Here is a 20900-nt window from a genome sequence, read left to right as displayed (position 1 = left end):
AAGTACTTTGAACAGAGAAAACTTGGGACCATAGCATTAGAGTCACGTGTAGATCTGTTCTACCAGTGAAAATTACATAAATATGGGGTGATTTTAAACCTCATTTCTTTTATTTAAATAATGTTATTATGAACAGCTTTGTCAGTAAGACGTTTCCTATTTAATTTTCTTAACATACTCTTTTTTTTTAATAAGTGGTACAAAGCACAATGCCATAAACATTAACAGTTAAAATTTCACCAAATGAAAAAAATACTGTGGAATACACAGTTGCAAAAAGCTACATTAAGTTATTTTACAGCTGCAAGAAGAAAAAAAACCCATTGCCATACCTAAGTTATCCCTCTCTCAAAATAGTGCCATTTATATTATAAACCACAAGCTCCCCATCAAAAGATGGGAACATTCTAAGAACCATATTTTTTTAATCAGAACGTTTTAAGCCCATTGCCAAATTGATCTCTGAAAGCATTGTACAAGCCTATCTTGCTGTCGACAAGTTATGAAGGAACAGTTTTCACTTAATTCTTCTGAGCATTGAATAATAGTATATATTTTTAAATTTATTCTAGTATGAGAGGTATGTGTCATAATCAGTATTTGTTTCAACCTACACTAGTTTCATTTCCAGTAACATTTTTCTCCTTATGTTTACTTCAGTTCAGTTGCTCAGTCGTGTCCGACTCTTTGCGACCCCATGAATCACAGCACGCCAGGCCTCCCTGTCCATCACCAACTCCCGGAGTTCACTCAAACTCATGTCCACAGAGTCGGTGATGCCATGCAGCCATCTCATTCTCTGTCGTCCCCTTCTCCTCCCGCCCCCAGTCCCTCCCAGCATCAGAGTCTTTTCCAGTGAGTCAACTCGTCGCATGAGGTGGCCAAAGTATTGGAGTTTCAGCTTTAGCATCAGTCCTTCCAATGAACACCCAGGACTGATCTCCTTTAGAATGGACTGGTTGGATCTCCTTGCAGTCCAAGGGACTCTCAAGAGTCTTCTCCAACACCACAGTTCAAAAGCATCAATTTTTCAGCGCTCAGCTTTCTTAATAGTCCAACTCTCACATCCATACATGACCACGGGAAAAATCATAGCCTTGACTAGACGGACCTTTGTTGGCAAAGTAATGTCTCTGCTTTTTAATATGCTGTCTAGGTTGGTCATAACTTTCCTTCCAAGAAGTTAGCGTCTTTTCATTTCATTGCTGCAATCGCCATATGCAGTGATTTTGGAGCCCAGAAAAATAAAGTCAGCCACTGTTTCCCCATCTATCTGCCATGAATGCTTACTAGGGTGTTTTTCTTTTAGATTATTTGTTCTAGTCCATTATCCATTGGGATCTCAGTGTTCTTTACTTATACATCTTTAAGATCTGTATGTATTAAAGATATTAACTCATATAGGTTATATGTCATTCAGTAGATATTTTTCCCAGAGTGGTTTTTTTATTTTTATGTATAGGCATTCTAAAATTTTCAAACTTATAAAGTCTTCCCCTTTTCTATTTTTTAGTTTAATATTCAGTTCCATTTTTTATTACTCAGTTTTTTAGTTATCTCCTGAATTCCACTAGAATTAAAATCTCTTTGCTCTAATAAGGCATCTTCTTAGTTCTTTTTTATGCTGCATTAATCTGCCTGTTTCTGTACATTTTCACTTACTGTGGCTTTATAATATGCTGATGGTATTGGTCTCGGATGTCCCAGGTGGCGCTAGTTGTAACGAACCCGCCTGCCAATGCAGGAGACCTAAGAGACAAGGATTCAGTCCCTGGGTTGGGAAGATCCCCTGGAGAAGGGCACGGCAACCCACTCCAGTATTCTTACCTGGAGAATCCCATGGACAAAGGAGCCTGCCGGGCTACAGTTCATGGAGTCGCAAAGAGTCGGACACGACTGAAATGACTCGGCATACATTGGTCTCACCTCCCCTTTCCTTTCAATACATAGAGTAAATACATTAAACATTAAAAGAGAACAGTGAACATTCTTTGCTTCACTCATAATCATTGATTTCATGATTTCTGTTTCCTAGCAGGTATGTTAGCTCTTAGGAATATGTTTGCTTCTATGTACTCCTAAGTACATAGTTATGCGTATCTCTTGTGTTGAATCTGGAACATGGCCACAATTTTCTTTAACCCTTACCTTGCTTCTGTGCCTTCATCTTTGACTTTATTGGTCTCTTAAAAATTATTTTTTCTGATTAAAAAAAGTAGTACATGCTTAATGTAGGAAGTTCAGAAAATATGAAGAACAGAATAATTCTGCATGATTTCAACATCCATTAGTAGCCACATTTTTTGGTGTTTTTCTTCCTACACAATTTCATATTTTGGTGGGTTTTTTTTATGCAGTCAGTTTTAATATCTCTTAAAATTATGATTGACTCCATCACTTTGTTCACATAACAGTCTGTCATGAATACCTAACAAATACATAGTTTGTGTTCCCAGCACCCACCATAGTTTTTGGACATAGTGATCCAGCTGTGAAATAGAAATGGTCGTGCAGTGCATCCATGCTGTCATGTCCAACTCTGCGATCCATGGACTATAGCCTGCCAGGCTCCTGTGTCCATGGAAGTTTCCAGGCAAGAATACTGGAGTGGGTTGCCATTTCCTGCCTCATGGGATCTTTCCAACCCAGGGATCACACCTGCGTCTTTTGCGTCTCCTGCATTGGCAGACAGGTTCTTTACCACTGGTGCCACCTGGGAAGCCAGTTTTCATAGTCCTCAAATAAGTAGGCAGTGGCCGTAGTGCTATTAGTAATAATAACAACAGTTAAAAGGTAGCAGGACTAGTTTACAGTTAACATTAATTGGGTGTTCATCACAATTATAAACATTATAAAATCCTCAAGAGTATAGATGAAAATTCAAGAAAACCCCATGAGTAATATACTGTTATGTTCTTCATTTTGCAAATGAATAACTGAGACATAATTAATATTCTGGTAGGCTCCTTATAGGAAGTAATGGGATATGATCCCATATCTTTTGATTTAAAAACTTTTACTCTTTACCAAACCCTTACACTACATGTCACCCCTTAGTGCTAACCTAAAGACATGGTCACCCTTTGTAAGTACTGTGGAGCTCTCTGTTCTCTCCCAGGGTTTTTGTCTAGCATTGAAGTTCATCACAAGATTGCTTTGTAGTTCAGCCAGGTCAGTGGTGCCTCTGTGTGCACTATTAGAACAGCTAAAATGCTTACTTAGTCATGCACATTACCTTCTATTTCCTGTTAACATTCTGTTCTGAGTGGGCTAATATCTGGCTATAATTTCAGTAGTTCTTGGGATAATGTCATTTGATTCATCTGCAGATTTCTCTAGAGTAACAATTTTTATCAATTCAACATCTTAAAAGTCCCTTTGAATTTGTACAGCTCACGTAATTTTCTTTAAGATTTTGGTTAGAGCCACTCTTGATGTCCAGTGGCTATGAATCTACCTGCTAACGCAGGGAACACAGGTTCGATTCCCAGCCCAGGAAGATCCCACATGCAGCCAGGCAACTAAGTCTGTGTGCCACAACTACTGAAGCTGCACTCTGGAGCCCACATGCTGCAACCACTGAGCCCACACACCTAGAATCCATGCTCTGCAACAAGAGAAGCCACCACAATGAGAAGCCTGCACACTGCATTGAAGAGCAGCCTCTTCTCGCCACAACTTGAGAAAGAAAACCTGCAGCAACAAAGACCCAGTGGAGCCAAAAATAATTAAATAATTTAAAAAAAGAGATTTTACTTAGCAACTGGATCATACTCCAAAGGAAAGGGGAAATGGTATCTACGTAGTGGAAAAATGTCAATCATACATGATTTGGAAGTCCATAGATTGTGTCTGTGTTGGCACTCTGCAGCCTTTTTTTTAACATCATGATTGCTGTCAGATTTGCATTTCAAAACTGTATGTTGAAAGTATTAACTGCAAGTCTGCTTGCATCTTTTGCTTTTTTAGGGGAGGGAGTGAGGGGCAAAGCTAATTCTTGGTGTAAAAGATAATTCTCATTTTAAAAACCTCCCAAAATCTTTTGATGTTTTGAAAGACAATCTGATAAGAAAAGTGGTCTGGAAAAGATTTAACTTGTTTTATGAGGAAGTAGTGTCCCAAAATGTGATCAGAGACTTGTAAAAATAATCTGTTTTAGAAAAAAAAGAGTTTGCCACAAGGATAGTGACTGGATCCATTATGAATATCTTTCAGAAGGTTAATAATAAGGAATGACAGTTCCTTATGAAAGAAGAGAGAATCACGAGGCTCAGAATTACACAGAAATAATACTGGTTTTAGGGCATAAAGAGAATGATCTTTTATAGAAAAAGTGAATTATTGGGGGTTAAAGAGTGGAATAATTATATAGGATGAAAGATTAGGAAGATAATAAAAAATGAGTAAAATAGAACATGAGATAAGCTAGTCTGTTATTCTAAATGCTCTTTAAAATGTACTGTGGATGGAAATTAAAGGAACCACCTGCAAAGAACATTTATGTTCCTTTGACTAAGCTCTGTATTAGTACTTTAATGGTAGCATCATTTGAGGCTCCTGTGATGGTTAGCGTAGTACCTTTGCCTATAGAATATACTAGCTTTTGAATGAATGGTGAAAGTGAGATGAAGTTACTTGAAATTTGTTTAGTAAGTACATACAATGACAAAATAATTCTCTTGATAAATAATGTTTTTTGAAATTGATGATTTGCATATGTCCTAAATAACATTTTAAAAGCATAGGAGGAACTTGGGTTTCTTTAAAACCTGTCAATTGAGTATGAGTATTTTGTCTGTCAAAGCCAAATACTCATGTGTATGGCCCTATTGATTATAGTAAGTTTGGACCCAATTTTTAAATAGGAAACCATTTTTCTTCTTTGTAAAACCTGAACTAGCATGTTGTAAGACTAGCATGTCCTTAATACACTTGTATACTTTTTGTCTGTTTCAGGAAAGCAGTGTTTCTTAGTCCTGCGACAGCAGCAGTTTAATGTCCAGGCTCTTGTGGCGGTAGGAGACCATGCAAGCAAGCAGATGGTTAAATTTGCTGCCAAGTAAGTAAGCAATTATATCCTGTTGTCAGAATAAACAGTGGTGGGAACCAAGACTCCCAGGGCTTTGGACCATTTTCATACATTAACATCAATGCTTCGTTTGTTTAAAAATGTAGTTATTTAAATTGTCAGTTCAGTGTTGCTGAATACATTAAACTTACAAAAGAGAAAATATGGAGCACAAGCTTGAAATTCATTTGGAACTGCTGAAGCAGCACTCTCTGCAGACAAGTCACATTTACTTTCAAGTAGAGTAACAAAAAGCCTGGCAGCCTCAGCACTGCAAAGCAACTTTATTTTGTTGTGTTTGTTGAGCTTCATTTCCTCCCTCCCTTTCCTAGTTTAAGATTTGCATATTAAGCAACAAGTTTTCTAACTGAATAACAGAAGTGTTTAAAATAAGAGAGTGGAATTTTGCAAATGATTCCATCCTGAAGGAAGTAAAACAATTGCTTTAACATGTCACAGCTTTTAACTTGGACACCAAAAGGGTTTTTGTTTTTTAAATAAAGCTTGCTTCCCCCACCCCACAGAAGTATTACTTCCTGGCCCAGGGTTCCTGCAGAAGCTTATTGTTTTGTTCAATTTGTAAGGGGCAGGACATAGGATTAGGATATCTCTGCTCCTTATATGTATACACTTTAAAGATGAGTTAACACGGTTAGAATTGTCAATTTTAGAACTAGAAACTAAAAACTGATCTAATTTAATATTTTAATTTATGTTTGACCCTCCCTGACTCCCTCAGCACAGTGGTCTACATATATTTACTGCTTAGCACCTGGTTTTGGTTTACAGATTTATTTATCAAATTTAGTTTGATTGTATCATAACAATACCTGCCCTCTGGTTTAAAGACTCCAGCCCATTAATTATATCCATTTACCTCTGATGAGCTCAGAGATATCACTACTACTAGTACCCCTAGCCCCACCCCTCCCTATCTCACAGTCCTGCTACTGAGAGACTATCACTTTCATCTTTTCAACCTGTATCTTCTGGTGATTCATTTTGCTGTTTTCATCCCAAGTCTTTAAGGGTATATGCTTTTGGGGGTGCCTTTGTCACCTAGCCTTTTCAGGTCAATCTGTATCCTATGAAGTAGGACATAAGTACCCTTGGTTCCTGGAAATAAACTGTCTACAGTGAGGTTTCTGTAAGAGCCCCTGAAAACCACAGATGTATATGCTTAATTATATTTGATATACTGGAAAATACTGGGGAAAAGTCAGCTTCAAGTCAACAAACAACCTTTAGGACTTTGTTACAGGAGTGGGGACCCTTTTTAGGGCCTGAGAGTGGGCACTTGTGTAACACTTGGAAATGAATTGTCCAAGGAGACACACATGCCAACAAAACAAGAAACTTTATTGGTAAGGGGTACCTGGGTGGAGAGCAGGAAGGGAACCCAGGAGGAGTGCTCTGCCATATGCTTTCAGTCTCAGGCTTCATGGTGATGGGATTAGTTTCCGGGTTATCTCTGGCGAATCATTCTGACTAAGGGTGCATTGCTCAGCCGAGAGGGATTCCAGCAAGGAGGATTCTGGGAGGTTGGTAGGATTTGTGGTGTCTCCCTTTGACTTTTCCTGAATTCTTCTGATTGGTGGTGGCTTGTTCCTTACCAGGACCTCCTGTCATAAATTAACTCACACAAATGGTTACAGTGGTGCCTGGTCAGGGAGGGTGGTTTCAGTCAGTGTTTCCCCTAACAGCTTCTCTCTTTTATGTATTAAATTGGTTCTGAAAGCTAATATATAAAGCTGACAGTTTGGCTTTTGGGGTTTGTTTTTGTTTTTTTTTTTAATTTTTTGTTTTGTTCTGGGGTATAACCAATTAACAAAGTTTCAGGTGAACAGCAGAGGGGCTCAGCCATACATAGAGCTGACAGTTTTATATCAAATACATTCTTTCTTTAAAATGCATTATAACCTCAGTATTACATTCTTAAAAGATTAGGAGTCTGAAAGTCTTTTGGAAATCCCATTTGCTATTAATCACTTAAGAGTCATTCTAATATCAAGAGAGTAACTTCATTTGATGTCTGTAGAGGCAGACACATTAGTCTACAAATAGTTATTTCTTATTTTGGGTCTTCTCAGAAACTCCTGGAACTTGATTGACTGACAACAGTTGACCATATCATATGTCAACCAAAGCTTACCAGCTGGAAAACATTCTTGCACACAGAACTTGGTTCACTGATCCCTTATTTGTCATTTAGTTGCTAAGTCATGTCCAACTCTTTTGCGACCCCATGAACTGTAGCCCACCAGGCTCCTCTCTTCGTGGGTTTTCCCAGGCAAGAATACTAGAGGGGGTTGCCATTTCCTTTTCCAAGGGATCTTCCCGACCCAGGGATTGAATCTTGCTGCATTGGCAAGCAGATTCTTTACCACGGAGCCACCTGGGAAGCAATGCCTTTATAATGAATGTTAAAGAAAGGCTTTCGTCTAAATGGGGTAGTGTATGGGTGACCTTTTTTTTCTTTTTAGACTAAGAGAAGAATTCAGATAATTTAACGTGATTTCATAATCCTGAAGTGGATTAAACTCAGTCACGATCTATCAATAGACCTGATTTTAACCTTTTTCTTTTGTTTTTGTTTTGGCTGCTTGCAACCCAGGGGTACTGGTTCTCTGACCAGGGATTGAACCGGGGCCCATCAGGCCTACGGCAGTGAAAGCACTGAGTCCCAACCACTGAATCACCAAGGAATTCTCAAGATCTGATTTTAATCTTAATTCAGGTTTGACTGTTAACCAGGACTTTCTTGGTGGCTCAATCAGTAAAGAATCTGCCTGCATTGCAGGAGACCTGGGTTCAGTCCCACAATCAGGAAGATCCCCTGGACACGGGAATGGCTACCCACTCCAGTACTCTTGCTTGGAGAATTCCAAGGACAGAGGACCCTAGTGGGCTATAGTCCATGGGGTCACAAAGAGTCGGACATGACTGAGCCACTTGCACTATTTCACTATCATGATGTGACTTTGATTTCTTTTCCTTTTTTTTAATTAATTAATTTGGCTGTTCCAGGTCTTAGTTGCATTGTGATCTTTAGTTGCAGCATGTGGGATCTAGTTCCTCAACCAGGAGTCAGACCCAAGCCCCCTGCATTGGGAGCATGGAGTTAGCCACTGGACCACTAGGGAAGACTTGAATCCTTTTTTAAACCAGAAAAGAACATGTAACTATTTTTAGTCCATTTAAAAAACTGCATTTTATATAATTATAATGTGTGGGAAAAGATGGTTTCATAATAGAGCTGTTGCAAATTATAAAGCCTTTAACTGATTATATACAGGTGAATGGAGCCAATTTTATACAACAGGTTTAATATGTGGTACTTAAGTTGCAATTATTTAACTTTTGGCACTACTTACATGTTAAGGTATCTTACCTGAGTAAGAATAAATGTAATAGCTTTTGCTCCCTTATGTAAAAGGAAAATTCTCATGACTCTCTATGGTGAAAGATGATCGGCTTTCAATTTTTGTGGCTGGTTGATAAGATAATTTTCTTAGGAACATGATTTCTTGATATGTCAGTCAGTTTATCTTTTTAATGTGATTTTGCTGTACTTCTAAGGTAGTTCGGAAATCCTGATCTTTCTTGGTAACAGGTCTAAAGCACATGTCCTTCCTAACAGAAAGGCAGCAGTACAATCTTATATTCAAAGTGCCAATTTTAAAAGAAGAAAATCAAGAATAGAAAAATTTTACTTTGAAAATTACCTGCTCTATTCATGAATAATAATAGATCAGGTAAAGTTGTAATGTAAATTCTAAAGAACTTTCAACTTTTTTTGGAAAAAGACGGGTTGATTTTTTTCTTCATCCTTCGAAATCCTTTTCTTAAAAAGTCCACACATGCCAGAAGTTCCTAAGTGCCATTTTTATCTAAAATTTTCAGTGGCTTCCTGTTTCCAACTATGTCCAATATTAATTCTGCCTCCTAGTTCCTCCTGTTATTTCCCACCACTTCTCAATAGATACGCTAGATGGGGTAGTCTCTCCATATCTACCGTGGCCTCTTTTCTTTTTTTACTTTAATATAAAAATTAAAAAATGATTATCTTAAAGATACATAAAAAATACTATGCCATATCATTTTATAGGCTGACTTACAGAAGAAAACTGCTGTGTTCATGCCAACTGAAGCCAACAATATCCATGTTCTGTACAAATGAAGATTTCACTGTAGTTTGAAAAGTGACCTAAGTGAGTTACTTGGTGGTACTTGGCAGTTAAGAAGTACTTACTTCTTAAGTCTGTGCTGCTCAAGCAGACTTATTGAATCCTATTTTCATCTGTATAGAGGCAGCAGATAACTAATAGTACAATAGTTTCCATACTAGGGAAAATGTTTCTGTTTACAGTTCTCGTATTTATCAGATTAGATACCTGTTTGATTCAGATATCAGTTAACATACTACATTATTAACTTTGACTGGAACACTGTGGTTTTATAAAGTCATCTACTGATAAATTGTCATTCTTGGATTGCTCTTTGCAGTACTTTGGTTAATTATGAGGACTAATTATCCTGAACCAACCTCAAAGTTAATGTTTTATGTAATTGTGAACAAGCATTCTTTATATTACTGGTATTAAAAATACAGAAAATTAAATTAAATCCAGAACTGTACATGAGTCTACAGCTTTATACAGTAAACCAAATGTCAGAAATTTCCTTTTAACAAACTTTAAAGTGATATTATTAATTTGAATTTTATGATTTTTAATATTTGCTTTTATTTTCTTTAAAAATTCACCTTGAAGGGGAGTTCCCTAGCAGTCCAAAGGTAGAATTGCTCACTTTCACTGCCGAGGGACCAGGTTCGATCTCTGGTCTGAAAACTAAGATAATCCCACAGGCCATGCAGCACAGCCAAAAAAAAAAAACAGACTGTAAAAATTCACTTTGATTTCAAGTTAAGGGCTATAACAATAAGGCATTTACTTCTACTAATTTTATATTTGTAGGTATTTAAGTAACATGATAAAATTAAGTGTTCACTGAGGGTCCCTGATATTGTAAAGAGAGACCACTGATCTATGCCACATTGAATAGTGCTTAATTCTTACCAAGCTTATTTTGAACTTAAAATTCCTGGGGTTTTGGTGAAGAAAATTGAGTTCACAAAGTAAGTTATCATAGAACTACTAAGATGATGTAGAAACCAAACTGAAGTGCCAGTGAACAATGGAGTGTAATGGAGAACCCGGAAACTTGGCTCCTTACTAATTAGGCACATGACTTCATAAATTGTTTACTTGTATGTTAGTCTTACTTCATTCTTCACAACTAAGACCCTTCTTTAAACATCTTTATTTCAGCTTGCCTGAGAAATACTAAAGTCTGAGGTTGGATGTAGTGCTAATTCACTGTAATTGAAGGAAGTTACTTGACACATAAACCAAATTTGTGCCTGCCTTAGAATTGGAGTGCAGATTTTTATTAAGGTGGTTTATTATTTTTAAAAATGTATGCACAGTTGATGTTTTGGGGATGCTATTTTGATGTAACTGGCAAATATATGGTTTCTCATGTTTGGGCATTTTGAGTTCTTTGCTTCAATGAATTGTTTATTGAATTTATATCACTGAAGTATTTTATGTTGGTACATTGCTAGAAAAACTAGCATGTAACAACTTTATAGCTTTTTGTCCTCTTTTCAACCTAATCTTTTATTACACCTTGCCGAGGATTTAAAAATTATTCATTTGAATGTAAGTAGCTGTGTAAGTCTATGGACCACATTCCTCATTGAGTACAGTAAGATTCAACAAATTATTTCTGACAGCCAGAAAGCTAACAAGTTTATTGGCAGTTTTGCTGAAAACCTTTAATTCTCAAGTTTCTATAAGTGTCTAAATTTTAATAGTTTTTGTTGCTATTAGAATATATAAAGATGCAGAAAGAAAAACTTAGAATAGTATCATTTTCACCATTATTGATTTTGAGGGGGAGGGGTAAAGGGGGTAAATAGGAGTAATGTGGAAATTGTTTTGAAAAATATGAAATAATGACTGCCTGAAATTATAATTTAGGTCATCACCTAGTGTTCAGCTCTCAACTTTATCCCTACTATTAACAAGTAACAGCATGTATCAATATAGTGTAGGATTTCTTACACATTTTAGACCTTTATTGTGACAATCTAGTATAATAAAGCTTAAGGACTTTTGAAGGGCTTAAATCTGTAGTGTTTACAACAATGTAAAATAAAAGGTAAAAATCACTATTCATACAAAGCTTACTTTTCTAACCTTCCATCATTATCTTGTGTATATTAAGCAGCTTATATGAATAATGATGGGATACTATTTGGTGACCTCTAACAGGTGCTGTAGATTTTTTAGGGGAGGAGGGGGGCATCCCTGAATGGGCATGCCATAGATTTTTGTTTAAAGAAAGGCCATGGAAGAAAGCTCCCTCCCCTGCACACATATACCTGAACTTTTATAGCATGTGAAATAATATTTTTAATATTTAAGAAACTTAATCTACAATTAAAATTTAGTATGGTGATTGCTCTTGCTCTGTCTTGCCAAGCTTTCAAGTGGCTACCATGAATTTTTATGTTTATGGGGTGCACCCCAGTAAAGGTTCAGTGTAGTGATCACCAGTAGCTTCCCTATCTCATGTACAGGGAAAATGACAGATTTGCTTGTAACAGTAGCAGCAATAACAGCTGACTATTACTGTATATCCAGTATGGAGCTGCAGAGTACAGTACTTGCATTTTTCCCCTTGAGCCTCATAACAGCACTGTGAGATATAGAAACCCTTTTGTCTTTTTTTTCCTCTTGTCTATTCATTTTACAGATAAGAGCCTTGATACTTAAAATACTAAGGTCTCCGACTCTAGGTTCATGCTTCTCCTATGTCATTCTGCCTCTCTAAGATTGTATAAAGATACTCGTTCAAAGCCCTCCATAATATATATAGCTCACTTAGAATACAACTTTAACGTCATTGAAATGTGTTGGTGACTGGGAAAGGAAGCCCTATTGCTTTTTTGCCTCAAAAATATGTTTTCTGGAGTGTGCAGTTTATTCTGGTATACATCCTCAAGAAGTAAATAGCTGTTTTATTTCTTGAGGGTGATGATGACTTTTATTTATTGTCCCCAAGTTATTGAGAACCAAAACTGATGAAAAATAATTTTGGTTTTAAAAAGTAAAGCTGATACTAAAGTAATAAAAAAGACTTTTGTGTTGAGTCATAAATTGATGCTAAAGACAGTTCCAAAGGAGGAATTAAATGTTTTCTAGCCATCAGTAATACTAATGAGCTTATCTCCTCTATTATAAAGCAGTAGTTGCTATTCGTAAAGCAGAAATCGCCCAGTAGTTTAAAAGCATGCAATAAAAACAGTAGGGAAGAGGGGGTTGAGAGTTTCATGTTTGCAAAGACAGTTATTTTTTTGAATAATTTCGATATAAAAATATTTGATAGCTGTAAGTATAAATGTGAAGCCTAAAGCTCACTAGGCAAATTTATATCTGTTTTTGCTTAATCTTTTGGCTTTTCCTTATCAGCGGGCTTCCCTGGTGGCTCAGATGGTAAAGAATCCACCTGCAATGCGGGAGACCTGGGTTTGATCCCTGGGTTGGGAAGATTCCCCTGGAGAAGGAAACAGACACCCACTCCAGTATTCTTGCCTGGAGACTCCTACAGACAGGAGCCTGGCAGTCTCAAAGAGTCGGACACAACTGAGCGACTTTCACTTCACTTATCATCAGCAGCACTGCCACACAGGGCATTTTTTTTTTTCATGGTTCAAAAGTATTTAATAAGCGCCATGTCGGTACAGAAAAACACACAGACTGTAGCTCATCCTTTAAAACCAAAAGAGTCAACTGAAAAGTTAGTAGATTCCTATTTTTACTTTAAAAATAAAAACAAAAAACTAAGTACACAGTGGGAATAGAACTACTACAGTTTTTCCTTCACTCATGTTTTCCAGCTAGTAATGTTCTATCCAGCACTGTAATAAGACAATGCACTGAACCTAAGCAGATGACCAGGAAAGCTGTTTGCCATTTCCTACTCATGCTAAGCTAGACCATGGAACGCTATCTTGGTAGGATTATTTTGACAGCCAAGAAGGAAGTGCAGAGCCCCTACCCCAAACCTAAGGAGCTGATTTACACAGAAAGGGTTTTAAGCAAACCTGCACAAACATGCACATGCTCTAAGAAAAGGATATTTTTTAGACTACTTCCAGAATACATTCACTGGCACCCAGTAAAAGGGACTACACCAAGGCAGAAAGCATTTTAGCTTTCATAGCACTAACAGCTAAAAAGCACACAGCATATAATACTTTGATCTTGAAGTGGGTAATCATGGAAGTTCCAAGATTGTATCCACTAGGTTAGCCTGAGTATTCATCTTTAAAAATATTTTTTCAGAAACACATAAATGAGGGTTATGGAAAAATGGGACTACATCTGGACTTGTAGAAGACAGTGATACAAAGACTGCACATGTAAGACTAGGAACTGATTTTCACAAGTAGCTTTTAGGTAAAGGAAATCTCTGTAAGTTGATTCCTACTAGCTGTGATGGTAGTTCCAGAAATCTTGAGATGGGCAGCTAGCTGCCCATTGCTGCTGCTGCTGCTGCTAAGTCGCTTCAGTCGTGTCCGACTCTGTGCGACCCCATAGATAACCCCTAGATAAATACTCCCCGTCAAAACCCCCACTGAGCTGTAGGACTCAAACTGTGATCCATACAAAGAGCTGTGAGTGCACGAAAAGCCTCCTGGGACATGTAAGGCCTGCTGGGCCAAGAGAGTTGATGATGGTGAATTTTCCCAACACGGGCACCCCGATATGAATGCTGGGTATGGGCATCCCAGGTAGAATGCTGGACTTGGGTTTGCTGCAGGAGCGAGACTCCAAAGCCTGAGAGACGTCTACTCGGGGAGGAGTACCAGGGTTACCAAAACCAAGAATGTCTTGTCCCAGGAAGGTCAGGTGATTATCTTCTGACCCATCAATACTTAACATTGAAGAGTTGCAGAAGAGTCAGTCTTTCCAAGATGTATTCTTCTGACATCATTAGCCAAAGCCTCTCCCAGTCTATTTAGCTGGTGACGTCCAGGAAGAGCCCAGAGCCTAGGGCCGCAGATTGTTCTGGGAGGCTGGCACAGAAGATGATTTGCACAGTGAAGTCACCACTAAACCACTGCTCAAGTCCAGTCCCCGGCCTTCTTTTTCTGCTCGGTAGTCCAGAAACATTTAAAAGCCAGAAAATCCGTAAATGTGAGCAGCAATGTCAAAAATGTCACCAGCCGCTTCATCTTTATGGTGCTGTAAAGTTGTAGTGAAAGCTGCCATGTTAAATCCAGGAATCCGCTCCAACAGCTGTTCTATATACTTTTATACCAAAGAAATATATTCATTAAAAATAGGTATGTAGGTGAGCTTATTCTCTTCCGTGTCTTTAAACTCCTGGTAGTACTTGTCCATGAAATTCCTCTGTAATAACTGGAACTCATCATCCATGATAATGTCCTCTATACAACCATAGCATCAAATTCTGCATCAGAGGCGGAAGAGAAGGACAGCACGAAGCTCTCTTCCTCTAGGGCATACATCGCCGCTGCCGCATCCACAGCGCGTCGGGGAGCAGACCCGTTGGCCTTCTACCCTTGCCTGCGGCCCGGGCGCAGCCTGTGCTCTGCATCGCAGAGCTCCAACCGGCATCCGGGAGGCCTCACCGCCGAGGCCGCAGCCGGCTCACGGCCCAGCCGGGTAGTGCCTACGCGCGACGCCCGGCCTCAGGCTCCCAGGCTGCGGCCACAGGCCGGCAGGGCCTCCCAGCCCTGCCAGGCCTCGCTAAACTCGCCGCTACCGCTGCTGGGTCCGGGGTGTTACCACGACCCGCCCACACAGGGCATTTTACATGTTCTTTTCACTCTTGTAAGAAATAAAATGCAGTCACTCAACAAAGCAGCTATGTGATATATGGAACTGATGTGGAAATTAAACCACACTCAGAATCTAAAATAAGAATTTATCCTTTACCAAGATTCTGGACTCGGAAAGGAAATGAAAGAGTTTAGCTGGGTAACTAATGCTGTTCCTTAACGTATTTGTAACACATTTGTACTGATAGAATTGCTCTGTTGTCAGCAAGGGAAGAGATCATGGACATTATGGTATGGGTGTCCTTTTGGGTTAACTTTTTGTAGAGTTGTGCTAATATTCAGTCAGTTCTGTTGTTGTAATAAATACTTTTCTAAAAATCACCATGCTGTGCAAAATTATGCAATAAAAACCTCAAGATTTGTGCAGAAAATAGGTATACAGCACAATAGTCAAAAACATCAGTGATTCAGTTTTATGAAAAGAACCTAATTTTTTTAAAACCATAGAATAGTTTTATACATATTGATGTTGAGAATTACGTAAATATCTCACTTTATCTTTAAAGACTCACTGTTTCTGAATGGAAGTGGATATCAGAAGAGTTGCAGCTTGTAAATTGTTGTGTAATGGTACAAGAAAGGCTGTCTGAAATCAGAAGGAAAATTAGACTAGCTGATGTGAATGAGTGTGGCTTTTAACACAGGTAGATGATTGAGGTGTGTATGTTTTATGTATTCCTGTTTGGCTAAGTTCACCTAAGTACAGTTTCTGCATTGACCTAGTGTTTCTCACTGATTTAATCTGGCATAGGCAAACACAAATTCTCATTATTCTCAGATTGATATTTAATACATCAATTGTGCATTGCGTGTGTGCTCAGACACATCTGACTCTTTGCGATCCTAGGGACTATAGTCTGCCAGGCTCCTCTGTCCATGATATTCTCCAGGCAAGAATACAGAGTGGGCTGCCATTTCCTCCTCCTCCGGGATCTTCCCAACCCAGGAATGGAACCCTCAAATCTTGTATCTCTTTTTTTGCAGGAGGATTCTTTACCACTGAGCCACTGGGGAAATCCCAGCACATCAATTGGTTAGAATTAATTCACGTTTTCAAAATAAGTGTTAAAGGAAAACTGTACTCTTAAAAGAGATAATGATGCTTGCACAGTGAGTGGGTCCAAATGTAAGAATCTTATCTGTTTGCTGTCTGCTATGTGTGGAGGTAAGGAAAAGAAAGAAGTGGAAAATGGCTTCAAAGTTTCAAGTTTGAGAAACTATGGAAAAAAACACCATCAGACTGGAATGAATTCCCAGGGTGGGCTGGAACTAAAACACAATTCACTCTCCAGAGCTGGGATGGGCTCACCTTCCCTTAGAACACCTGGCCAGGTAAAGGTGGAAACTGAGGTGGGTGGGGCTCAGTTAGCAGTGAACAAGGGAAAGAAGGATTTGGACAGTGTCTCCTAAACTTGCTTAGATGATATTGAGTAAATTGGAGAGAAGTTCCAGCCTTTTGAGTTCATGAAAGCCAGAGATTGAAACAGATTGTTTTACTGAAATCATTTTCTTTTTCTGGCTTGATAGAATTCTGTCCCTCCTACTCCAAGTCATTGTCTCATATTAAATGTTTTCAAGTGACTACCATATGGAAAAAGTTGGCCTTGAAATTTCTTACTGTTCCTCCACCATCTTCGCCATTGCTTCACTTTAATAACTCACTGCTGTGGCCACAGGCTTGATTTTGCCGGTTAGAATTTCATTTTAAACTCCAGTATCTGTTCTCTGTGTGGGCTTCCCAGGTGACTCAGTGGTAAAGAATTCACCTGCCAATGCAAGGAGACACAGGAGACGCGGGTTCAGTCCCTGGGTCAGGAAGATACTCTGGAGGAGGAAAATCTCCCCACTTTCTTCTAGTTTTTTCTGTCCCCTTTTGACCTCACACAACCCCAGTTCCATTCCTAGAACTACTTGCACTGCATCCTTATCCACTGTCCTCTTTGTTTCTTTTGCCCTGCACATTCCTTACTAACTCCGTGTCCCATGTACTACTGTTGCCATAATCTAACACCAGGCTTAAAGGGTGTATTGTGTATTTATGGCCGAACAATTGATTTTTATTCCTCAGCTGGACCGAGGAGACTATATTCTACTTTATAATGAAAGTAGAGGTTTATAGGTTGCTTCTATTTTCATTGTTTCATTGAACTCTTCAGGATGTCATTCCTTTTTATCCCTTGTTTCCAAGTGTAACTGATAAGATAAGAAAATTAAAATTTGGAAAATTCTGTGGGTTCCATTGCTGAATATATTATCATACATGTTAGGCGCTTAGTCGTGTCTGACTCTTCCCGATTCTGTGGACTGTAGCCTGCCAGCCTCATCTGTCCATGGGATTCTCCAGGCACGAATACTGGAGTAGGTTGCCATGCCCTTCTCCAGAGGATCTTCCCAGCCCAGGGATTGACCTTGGGTCTCCCACATTGCAGGCAAATTCTTTACCTTTTGAGTTACCAGGGAAGCCCCAATATATCATTAGCCTTCTGTTATGATTGAAAACACATATTAGCAGCAACATATAAATTTTAATGGATTCTGTTACTTATTTAAATAAAGAAAAAATCCTTTTAGATTTTTTTTTTGCTTTAAAAATTTGAGGATTAGTGAAGCATGAGGTAATTCAAATGAATATTTAGTAACAATCACTTTGGCAGACTAGCAGTTTAGTTAGTAAGCCAGCTAACCATTCTGCTAGAATCTGTGGTTTGGAAAATAGCATAGCAGAAAATAATGTTCATGAGAAAAAGGCCATTTCTAATCCTTATTTAATTTTCATTCTTAGATTTTTATATTTGATGCTTGTAATTATCTTTAGTACGAGGGCAGTGCCTAAGAACTGTTTATTTATTCTCAAAGTGTTTCCATCTTGAATACTGCAAAGATACTGGACATTTAAAACATGTGAACTCCTACACAAAAAAGTGGGAGAAAAATGGTATTTATATGTTAATTCCATGAGGCCCTACATTTAACTCTATTCCCTCTGGCCATATACCAGGTGGAAAAAAGCAAGGACTCCACTATTAAAAATATCAAATCAGATTGTTCCAGATGGGGTTTCCTGATCATTTAAAAGGCAAACTATGAGGTCACTTTTAATATCTTAAGTAGATAACTATCTTAGCATTTACTTAAGATATTAAATCTTAGGTGCTTATTTTTGCCTTACTGACTAGATTGTACCACTAGCAGTTTCTAGCATTTAAGTATTTTCCTTAAGAGCAACATTAACAATATGGGGTCAGTTGTTTTCCCCATATTATCTTTCCTGGGAATATCCAATTCATCAATATACTAATCCAAAAAGTTGACTCATTAATTGGATTTAAGTGTCACAGGACTCTTCAACACATTATTTTAATCACTTTGTTGGAAGGATCAATTTTCTCATGGTTGAATGCATATAGAAATGAAACAACTAAATGAGTTACATAGGAAGGTTGGCACATCTCATTCCCTAGAGGTCTTTAAGAACGGGTTCTTAATTGTGTATCCAAAATGGTTTGAGATCTTTAAGTGAAATTTATCTGGAAGCAGGAAGATGGGATACCCATCTAGGCCAATGTTTTTGGATCCCCATTTTATGTTGACATTAATGTCCTAATATTTAGTAGCTGGAGTTAGAACTGAGGCAAGAAGTCATCCCTATTTTTCTTTTTAAAACTACTGTTTGTTTAGTGATATTTAAAAATGATGAAAGAGTTATCTGTATTAGTTATGATTGAGTCTTGTAAAGGCAAGTTTTTTTAAAGGCAGCCCTGTAGGCCTTTCTGTATTGACTGCTTTTAACAACTGGAGTAAATGTAAACACAGGTTTTTGAAGTTTAAAATTAAAATCATAGTGACTCAGTGCAAAAGCCTAGAGTTCATTTAAAGAACAGATGTTAAAGTTAAAAATTGTATTTTGCTCTTTATGTTTATGTAACCCACCAGCCGCATAGAGATGTTTGGATTCTAGGGTGGGGGGGAAAGTCTTTTTAGACTGTAATATTTGTAAAAAAAAATGTGTATGTTTTATTTTCTTTTTCTTCGTATTAGTCATTGTGGTTAGATTATTTATTGGTAGCTGGTGAGTCACAAGTATGTTTCTCATTCTCTAGTGAGTCACCTAGCTACTTACAAGTTTGATTATTTTCTTTCCTTTCTAGATCTTTCACCTGAAAATAACTATTTTACTTAGTTAATAAGCTAAATATTCAGTTTGCACATTAATTTTTAGAACTATAAATAGCAAAATAATACTCAGAAGAAGGTTCATTGATTTAGAAAATTTACCTCTGCTCTGGTCCAGGCACTCTGCTGGGCTTAGTTATTTAGTGACGCTAAATAACACATAATAATCACATAAGGAACTTAATTTGGGGAGAGGACAAAAAATAAACAACTTCATAAAGAGACATGTTACAGGTTCTGTGATGGAAGTATTTCTATACATTATCTAAGTTGAGGCCCAGACACTGGTGGGCATTTGGGTACCTCTTGAGCATCATGTGGATTAATTGATGAACATAGGCTGGGTTGTACACTGTTCTAGATTGCAGCCCTTTGAACAAATGTACTTAGATGGTTTATACCTCTTTGTTGGAATGAGGTACTTATCTATTGGATCAGAAACAGAACTTCAGTATTTGGTCCTGTCCAGTTCAAAATTTGTAGTGAAAACCTTGATAAATAAGTGCTTTAAAAGTAGGTCGATAATCTGGTGTCACTAGATCCCAGTTTATGGGGTTAATTCTTCTAAGTTATTAAGTAATAACTTAATGTTGTTTTATACAAAGATTCTGATGAATGTATGTTGAGGCTGGCAACATCAGGACCTCAGGATACATCAGCATTACCAGAAAAGGCAGCATGACTCTTGGGCATTTTGAAAACTATTTGTGAAGGGCCTGTTATTTCCACTTTCTTTCACACAAGCTATAAAGGAATCTGGCTGCTCATGAGCTTCTAAGAATGAGAATGAATTATTTTAAAGTGAGCTGATGATGCATTCTAGAGTATTTAAATTTGGAGGCTCATTTGTGAGTCTGTAACAGAACTGCTTAGTGCAGTAATCTGTACATGATCTTACTAGCTGCACAATCTTGGGCTAATTACTTAACCTTTCAGTCTCAGTTTTTTCAACTATAAGATGGTAGTATCCCTACCTTGTAGGCCTTTGTGAGGTTTAAGCAAGATATATGTGTAAAGCACATAAAGATATATGTGTAAAGCAAGATATATGTGTAAAGCACTTTCACATGGGAACTAGAACATAAACGGAAATTCCTATCGTGACATGGAAATAATACTATGTTAGGTATTTATATATATTAAGATCAATTTCATTTAAGCTGTAGAAATAAAACTTCTTCAAACTTAAAAAATATGGAGAAAATGAACAAAACTACTGTAGATGCATTACATATTTTTTGTAAATGAGAAAAAATGTAAAGAAGTATAGAAAGCAGTGATTAGAGGAAGAGGGAGTTGAGTATATGATAGGGAACCTAAAATTTTAAATTTACACATTATTGAATATTGCAATTTTTAACAGTAAGTGTATTCTTTTATAATAAAAAATAAGTTTTTGAAATAATGTTTAAAAAATAACTTAAAACTGTAAGAGCAATCCGTGCCATTTCCCCATCCCTTGCTAGTGAGAAGCATTGTGAATTGGGGATGATTCTTTTTTTGTTCTCCATAAGGATTTGCCAGAACCGGCACCTCACACTGGGACCCAGCAACAAAAAACGGGTGAAGTACTTCTTTACCAGATTTACTTCTCCACTATTTATATGCAAGATCAGGATCTCTCTGACTCAATTACATGCTATTAAATACATTTTCACCTGCAAATCATCTATCTGCTCCAACAGCCTTTTCTCAGTAGTGATTCTTCTGTCCTATCCCAGT

At 37.7% G+C, this 20900-nt stretch overlaps 1 protein-coding gene and 1 pseudogene across 1 annotated transcript in view; one reads left to right on the top strand and one right to left on the bottom strand.

Moving 5' to 3' along the window:
* The window catches only part of DARS1 (aspartyl-tRNA synthetase 1), a 69565-nt gene that overhangs the window by 15205 nt on the left and 33460 nt on the right, over nucleotides 1-20900 (top strand). The window contains exon 4 of the mRNA XM_055397491.2: nucleotides 4957-5059. Coding sequence (XP_055253466.1) covers nucleotides 4957-5059 — 103 coding nt within the window. The remainder of the gene's footprint in view (nucleotides 1-4956; nucleotides 5060-20900) is intronic.
* Nucleotides 13998-14672, bottom strand: LOC129537753 (ADP-ribosylation factor-like protein 2-binding protein pseudogene; annotated as a pseudogene).

This window comes from Moschus berezovskii, chromosome 2, assembly GCF_049115385.1.
Source record: "Moschus berezovskii isolate FMDL1 chromosome 2, NW_MosBer_1.0, whole genome shotgun sequence".
NCBI classification, from domain to species: domain Eukaryota; kingdom Metazoa; phylum Chordata; class Mammalia; order Artiodactyla; family Moschidae; genus Moschus; species Moschus berezovskii.
The sequence above is the reverse complement of the archived record's forward strand: the minus strand, read 5'-3'. Positions and strand labels throughout refer to the sequence as shown.